The 8186-nt window shown below is 38.2% G+C and overlaps 1 protein-coding gene across 1 annotated transcript; it reads right to left on the bottom strand.

The window, feature by feature from the left end:
• Positions 1–1195: 1195 nt before the first annotated feature.
• Positions 1196–6379, bottom strand: LOC140158575 (large ribosomal subunit protein mL54-like). The gene is made up of 2 exons (XM_072181712.1): positions 6234–6379; positions 1196–1698 (listed from the first exon to the last, which is right to left on the bottom strand). The coding sequence occupies exons 1-2, from the start codon at positions 6358–6360 to the stop codon at positions 1421–1423; spliced, it is 405 nt and encodes a 134-aa protein (XP_072037813.1). The 5' UTR covers positions 6361–6379; the 3' UTR covers positions 1196–1420.
• Positions 6380–8186: the final 1807 nt, after the last annotated feature.

The following is an 8186-nucleotide window of genomic DNA, read 5'->3' on the forward strand; positions in this document are numbered from 1 at the left end:
AATTGCGAAAATAAAAACCTCATGAAAATTTCTACTTTTACAGTATTTAAACATGCTTATCGATAATGTAGGCCTAAACAATATAGCGAATTTTAAAATATAGTAAAAGTAGATTCAGTTTTGAAACAGTTGCACCAGGTGCTCATCTGTTGTTTTAAATATTTTATTCAGTGGTATTTGTTCAAATAACACTGCACTATTTTTTTCCAACATGTTTGTTGAGGCTACTATATTATTACTATTAGAGCACAAATCGCTCTCAGTCATTTCACTTCAAAAATGGCAGACACTATATACAGTAGCGCTCGCCAGTGAACATGGACCAAAATCACTGCTCAATATGATTGGCAGCCTCAATAAAAACCAAACACTGGCTGAATTCTCGCTATTCACAATAAGAGGCGCCGCCAGCGGATTTGCGATGTAATCGTGATGTATCATGGGAAAAGTCGACATCAAGTCGCGCATAATACGAATATTACCATGCTATTACATAGGAACACGTGACAATATTTTTAGTTTGTCAATATAGCGGTATTACACGCAAATCGATAGAGAAAAAATTAATTGTGCACATTTCAAATCACATTATTAAGTATTATTGAGTATCGATTCGCGTGTAACACCTTTATTTTGACAAACTAAAAAAATATTGTCACATGTTCCTATGTAATAGCATGGTAATATTCGTATTGCGCGGACTTGGATGTCGACCTTTTCCCATGATACATCACATCCTTATTGCGAATAGCGAGAATTCTTTTGCATTGTTTTTCCACAATGAACCTGTTCATGACATCTTATAAAGAAGGCTGACCCCTTCCTTCCATCTAAAATATTGGTACATTGTACATCCATATCAAAAGGATGCACTTGTCGGCTGCTACATGTGTCTCTTTTTACATAATAAATACCAGGCTCATCTGAAGTGGAGGTCACTTCAAATCATCCCCAAATTCACATGGTTTAGGAATACAGAGAACAGCCCAAGCCCATGTGACTTGGAATTTGAAGTGACCTCCATGTGAAATGAGTGCGGTATTTATTCTTATGAAAAAAGAGACACATGTAGTAGCCAACAAGTGCATCATTTTGATATTTCATCATTTTCTGCATCAATATGTTAACCTTCTTTTTACAAATTTTAATCACACTCTTTCACTCGGCTTCAAGCAATGTCAACATCAAAATGCAATTTCCTGTTGGTGGTATTTATTTGTCGTTAACTTGTATACATTGTAGGTCTAGTGAATCCAGTCCAGTCCAAGACAGTAAGGGGTGCTGGAAGTTGTGCAGTACAAAGTAAAAAAATGGGCCAATTCGACTTGGCATGTTTACATTTTCAAGCAGTCTGACGTGACATTGTTTTTGAATCATGATTTCATCAGAATCAGACCATCTGATATTACATCCACAATCATTAAAATTTCTTGTATTTTGAAAGTTTGTTATGTCTTTTGATGTCCAATTTCTTGAGTCTTCTCCAATATTGAGGTGTTTCTGGATCCAGCTCTTCCAGTTTAAGAGGAGGTCCTATGTGCAATTCCCATAACCAGTCTGGATATTCACTGTCTGGTTTCAGTTCAATTTCGGGGCCTTCTTTGAAGTAGTTGGCCCCACAACAGTACTGAAGTAACTTCTCAGGATCTGTGGTAACTTCCATCCGTACCTTCTCTGGTCCAACTGCTGCACCTTTGCCTGCAACAATAAGTAGTGAACCACAATAATATATATGTTACAAACATTGTTCAAGTTTTATATCAAGCCTATCCTATCTTCAGATGTTTGTTTGTTTGCCCAGGTTGGTCCGTAAAAATGCACAAGCCTGGATAGCCAATGTAGGCTAATACAATGCATGCTGGCCCAGATAGCTTTGATTTAAACAAAGTAAGATTGAAATGGAAGAATGTAGCAAGGAGAAAGGAGAGAAGGCCACTCCCAAACACATCCCAGAATGCGCAACTCTGTCTTCAATTAAGGTTATTCAGTCATCTTCAATTAACTCAATTTAAAATGCAAATGAGGTATTCAGATGGCCTGTATCAGTACCCCCTAACAACATCAAAATATATGATCAAAATCAGAGCCCAAATCGGTTCTGTGCACTCTGATGGTGGTCAATGTTATGCGTCATGAATTGGAGCATATGAAAAGGTGGCGGTGTTTCATTTTTATTTATTGATTTTCTAATCTCTCTGTCAATGGTGCGACAAGCTTTTTTGAATTTAGACCAATCGGCAGGAGATTTTGTTTTCCTTGCTTTGTTATAGAGTTTCTGTTTAGGCCCTTTCTTTCTTTCTCCCTTTTTAGAAACGAAGATAACTCGCATTGGCTTTACGTGCACAGTAGTTTTACCTATGCATGATCCTGAAACCTAGGATTGATATCAGAACCGGGGATGGTCCCCCTTCTCTTTTCGAATAGCTCTGACACTTTAACGTGCACAGGGTTGGTCTCTTCCTGTACACGGGACCAACGGCTTTACGTGACTTCCGAATCACGGACGTCGCACATACACTACCTATATCTGCACGTGCTAAGCAGTGTATGGGGGCGAGAAGAAATTCTACAATTAAATTCTGTGATGAAACTGGACTTAATTGTTGGATTTCTGACCATATAGGAACTTTTTGGGAGGGAAGAGAATTTTCACCTAAGGCAAGCCCAAGGCTCGAACCCTCGCCGTCTCGCTGAGCGTATCTCCCAGCCGACAGTGCAATGCCTTTACCGCTCAGCCATCTCGCCCTCTAAGATTGATTCTTAGTTCCTGTTTCCCACCCGCATCCAAAGTAGATAACAACTATAATGTCTGAATAAACAAACATAACTGTACCATTACTTAAGGGCTGGGGTATGAACGTTTGGACAGTATTTATTTTGGGACATTAGAGCACATCAGTCATATCGAATTGCATTCTGAATACGAAGAAAGTCATTCTGATATCAAATAATTTTGGCAAATCATTAAAATTGATATTTTTGATATTTAACAGTACTTGAAGTAAACTTTATAAATCTGATGATTTATACTTAAAGTGTATGTAGGTGGGATGAAAAGCCGACGATCAATTGAAAATTTTGACCTTTCAGTATTGAAGATATGGATTTTTTTCCCAAAACACCAACAAAAATTAGGTCTTTAAAAAAAAAAAAATCCATATCTTTTATATGAAAGGTCAAAATTTTCAATTGACCGTCGGCTTTTCCTCCCTGCTACATACACTTTAAGAATATATCATTAGATTTATATAATTTACTTCGAGGACTGTTATGTATATAAAAATTTGAAAAATATCAAATTTTTATAATTTGTCATAAAATTTGTATTATATTGTGATTTTCAAAAAATGAAAATTATTTGATATCAGAAAGACATGCTTCAGTATTCAGAATGCAATTCGATAGGTCTGAGGTGCTCTCATGTCCCACAAAAATACTGTCGAAACGCATAATAAACGCTTCATTTTAGATCCCTTAATGCAGTGCCGTACTTAATACGCTGACTTTCGTATTCGGCGAGGAGGACGATTTCGACCTCGTTTGTTTACAAACAGAGAGGTAGACAAAGGGCCTGTCAAAACTGTTCCGCTTGTCCAAATACTCAAGTATCAAAAGGATGGTCCACTATAATAGAGTGATTCACGCAACATGAATAGGGGATTAAAAAACTGTGAAGTAGGACCATGTTCTTCTTTTGTCCTATATATTTGCCATCAAGATTTCGAATGAAAACAGTTCAGACCCAGAACAGGATCATGTCAGAAATTAATATTTTGTTCTGGGTCTGATTATTCGGACATGTCGGACTATACTTAAGTGGGTACTACACCCCTGCCCAATTTTGTGCCTATTTTTGCATTTTTCTCAAAAATTAAAAGCGCATTGGGGACAAGTAAGATATGTATATTTATAGGGGCAAGGACTACAACTACTGCACTGTAAATTTTATTTCAGCACAGACAACAGTTGTGGAGTTACAGTCAAAAATGAGGGAAAACCAATATTTTATCAATAAATCAATAACTACTTGCTTTGAGGTGCTAAATTTTCAGTACAGTAGTTGTAGTCCTTGCCCCTATAATATACATATTTTACTTGTCACCAATGTGCTATAATTTTTGAGAAAAATGCAAAGATAGGCAAAAAATTGGCCAGGGCCAGGGGTGTACATGTTATGTAGTACTAGTAGTAGTACCCTAGTGCCGTACTATTACGCTGACTTTCGTATTCGGCGAGGAGGACGATTTCGACCTCCTGGTTTGTTTACAAACAGAGAGGTAGACAAAAAACCGTTCCGCTTGTCCAAACACTCAAGTATCAGAAGGATGGTCCACAATAGCGCGATTCACGTAACATGAATAGGGATTAAAAAGCTGTCACGTAGAACCATGTGCTTCTATTGTCCAATTTGCCATCAAGATTTCATATGGAAACAGTTCAGACCCAGTACAGGATCATGTCAGAAATTAATATTTTGTTCTGGGTCTGATTATTCGGACTAGTAGTAGGGTAGGACTACCAATTATCGGACAATGCCAGTTATCGGACGATTACATGGTTTGGACCATGTGGAGTTGTTACTTCAAGTCAACGTGAATTTATATCGCATCAAATGAAAGAACAGATACTTACTGCATTTAAATGGCTGCCTTGCAGCTGGTTCCGTTTTTATTATTTCGCAAATACGAAAGCGTGAATGGACTGAGTATGCCTCTTTATTATTAAAAACATGTTACTTATGAGGTAGCGTAATTTGGCATGACCAATTTGTGTGGGTCTTGAGCTTTTCATAATTTACTAAAACTGATATATTTTTATTACTATGTTTGTAAAACTGTGTAGTTTCTGCAGCAACATCTGACATGACCGGTTGCTAACAACGCTTCCGGCTGAATGAAGTGTCCGATAATTGGCTTGTAAAATCTGCGCATGCCCAATTACCGGACACCCTCTGGCCTTCATATAAACAGTTGCCAGCCAGCCGGCGCTGTATGTCAATTAACATGTTGCACTAGCTATGTTAGGTGTATTTTAGCTTATTTGAGCGAAGTTGAGAACACAAATAGGGTTTGATGTTAAGTTTAAGTTATATTATAATGTTATGATTAAAATAGTTGATGCGCCTACAATGTATAGGCCTACATTGTACCTAAATGTGGTTTGCGGTGGGGAAAATGCCACCGTGAAGTATCAGACAATGTCCAAATATAACCCAAAATCATGAAGGAATAGACACAAACTTAACTGCATTTGGTTGAGTTGAAAAAATAGATGTGTGCCGTTATTTTTGGGTGTCCGATAACTGGCTGCGTAGTGTCCAATAACTGGCATAGGCGTCCGATAACTGGCAAGATGCCTCAATGTGGTTTTCAATCCATATATCTATAGGAGGCTTGTCTCATCAATTCAAATTTTATGTTACATTTAGGGCTGTCTTTGGTCATTACGTGGATGTTCTATAATTGGGAAAATATTCTTCAGTTTTTTAAATATTGAGCAAATTGCTTAAGTGTCCGATAATTGGTAGTCCTACCCTACCCCCTAAGGCCAATTACAATTGATTCTTAGTTTCCTGTTTCCCGCCCGCGTCCAAAGTAGAGAATTGCAAAATATTTAATTATTTTATTTATATTTTGGATTTTCTCTTTAAAAATAACTTTGAATGACTACCATTTGCTACTTTCTGACTTTGATCATATCATCTATAATGATGAATAAACATAGAACCTAATTGTACCATTACTTATGTATATCAAACATAGTTGTAAAATAATTAAATGCATGCTCCTTGTCAAAATGGCTTGATGTAGGTTGCGACCACTTATTTTAAAATAAAGAAAATAAAAGATAATTAATAATTAATAATTAAAAGTCGCCTCATCCCTGGTTTTCAACCATGAAACAGGAAACTAAGAATTAATTGTGAAGGGCCTAATGTATAAAATCAAACATATGATATGAATGATAGTTGTAAAATAATTAAATCCATGTTCCTTGTCAAAACGGGTTGATGTAGGTTGCGACCACTTGTTTTAAAATAACGAAAATAATAGATAATTAATAACCTCATCCCTTGACCTTGTACAAGTTGTAGGCTTGTTTTCAACCATGAAACTCATGAACTAAAAGTAAAGACGAAGTCGAAGAGTCAAAATATTTTGTGAAGGCTATAATGCTAAAACGGTACCGGGTAAGTATCACTAATACTAGTATGATTTTTTTAATTAACGTACCTGCTTTTTTTGCATATTTGGCAACCGGGTAAAGACGCCATATGAATAATTTGCTTTGATTTGATGAAAAACTCGACAAACTAAACGGGACCCTACTGAAACATGTTCTTGCAATGGAAGTCGCCATATTGAATTGCCCAATGACTCAACCAGCCTAAGTCATGCATACTTTATCAAATTCATTCTGAAGCCGCGGTAAAGAAACTTTTGCGTACTTAGTAACTGGAAATTAGACTTACAGTCAGCTTCAAGGGCGCACAGCACTAAATACCTGAAATAATCGCCCATTGAAATACATTGTACATTGTAAGCCTATATTAGGGCTGTGCAATAATTTATGAGCCCGGAGGGGCAATTTTTTTTGGGGGGGCAAGCGATTTTGGCACATATTCATGGGGTGCCTTTTAAATGAAACACTCCAAAAAAACAGTACGGAAACGCTTTAATATAAAATTTTCCTGCTCGGCTGATCGAGCCAGCAACATATATAGGCCTAGGCCTAATCTAGACCATAAGATTTGCAAATTGGGATCCAAAATTTTTGGCATATGTAAAGGGGGGGAAAGAGGGGGCCGAGAGGGGGGCAAGCAATTTTTGGCAGGCCGAGAGGGGGCAAGCGATTTTTGGTGGGCCGCTCGGAAAATGTTTTTTTGGGGCCATAATTATTAGGCCTTTTACAGCCCTACACAATAAGCTACAATACACCAGCCCCTAAAGACTGCAAACCTGTTTCTGCCATAGGCTTTACACTTTCATTTAAGCTATATTTCGCTACTCTCTCTGATTATTAGTCAAAAGAGCAGCCCATACTAAGCCGGGGGGCACATCAAAATTTTTGGTGGGTATGCTCCCCGGAATTTTGAGGTGGTGGGTCTTTGGGAGCTGACGGCGTATACCGGTAAAAGGGGGTCTTTCGGAGCTGCGAACCGGGCTGTGAACAAGTAAAATGGGGTCTTTTGGAGCTGCGAAAAGTCAAAATCAAGGGTCTTTCTTGGCTTTTTGGTTGAAAATCGCCTGAAAAAACAAGAAATATGAGGAATGGGCAATTTTTGGGTCTTTTAAAGCTGAAATTATCAAAATCAAGGGTCTTTCGGAGCTTTATTTTGGTCAAATATAGGGGGTCTTTCGGAGCTGCGAAATCCAAAAAGGGGGGTCTCTCCGGGGGAGCATATCCGTATGGTCATTTGTGTTGAGTGCCCGCCCCCCCGGGATACTAAGCTATATAATATTATAATACCTGCAGACGACGGTGGCCGACATTATTCAATGTGGCAACAGCCAATAGTGTAAACAAAACTGACAATATGACGGCAACACTGCCTGGACGTTGGACGCAATTATTTTTCCCCGTGCCAAGGTGCGTTTAACTCTATTGGCCCCGTTACAGAAAAAAAATGCACAAAATATATTTCCCAGTGCAATGTATAGGCCTACATTTTCATATGAAAATAAATAATTTTAGATTCAAAGAAGAAGGAAAAAAAAATTATCATCGCCGGGGGTGGGAATCGTTCTCGGGACCTCTTGCGTGGCAGGCGAGATCTTTTCCACTAGGCCTACATCACGTATTCGCATTGGTTAACATGGGCAATTTTCAGTATATAACATATCATGCGTTATTCATACAAACATTTTAAATGAGGTTCACTGTCGAACCTCAACGGATTCAACCAGATTGGCCGCCCCCCCCCCCCCTAGTTCACCACGTAAACTTATGGCTCAAAATTCGGACAGATAGTATCAGTTTGTGAATGAGGACATCGTATAAGTTCCTTGTACTACGCCCCCCCCCCCCCTGAATACCTGGGCATAAATACCTCAAAAACCTCAGGAACTCAGTTAGTTAGTTAGGCGTCCATCCAATGATGGACTTTTATTTCTCTATCGACCCTTCCGGGTATGAGAGATCAAACAAGATTACATGAATAATAAATGGCAAAAGTAATAACATAA

This window comes from Amphiura filiformis, chromosome 8 (assembly GCF_039555335.1).
Source record: "Amphiura filiformis chromosome 8, Afil_fr2py, whole genome shotgun sequence".
Taxonomy (NCBI): Eukaryota; Metazoa; Echinodermata; class Ophiuroidea; order Amphilepidida; family Amphiuridae; genus Amphiura; species Amphiura filiformis.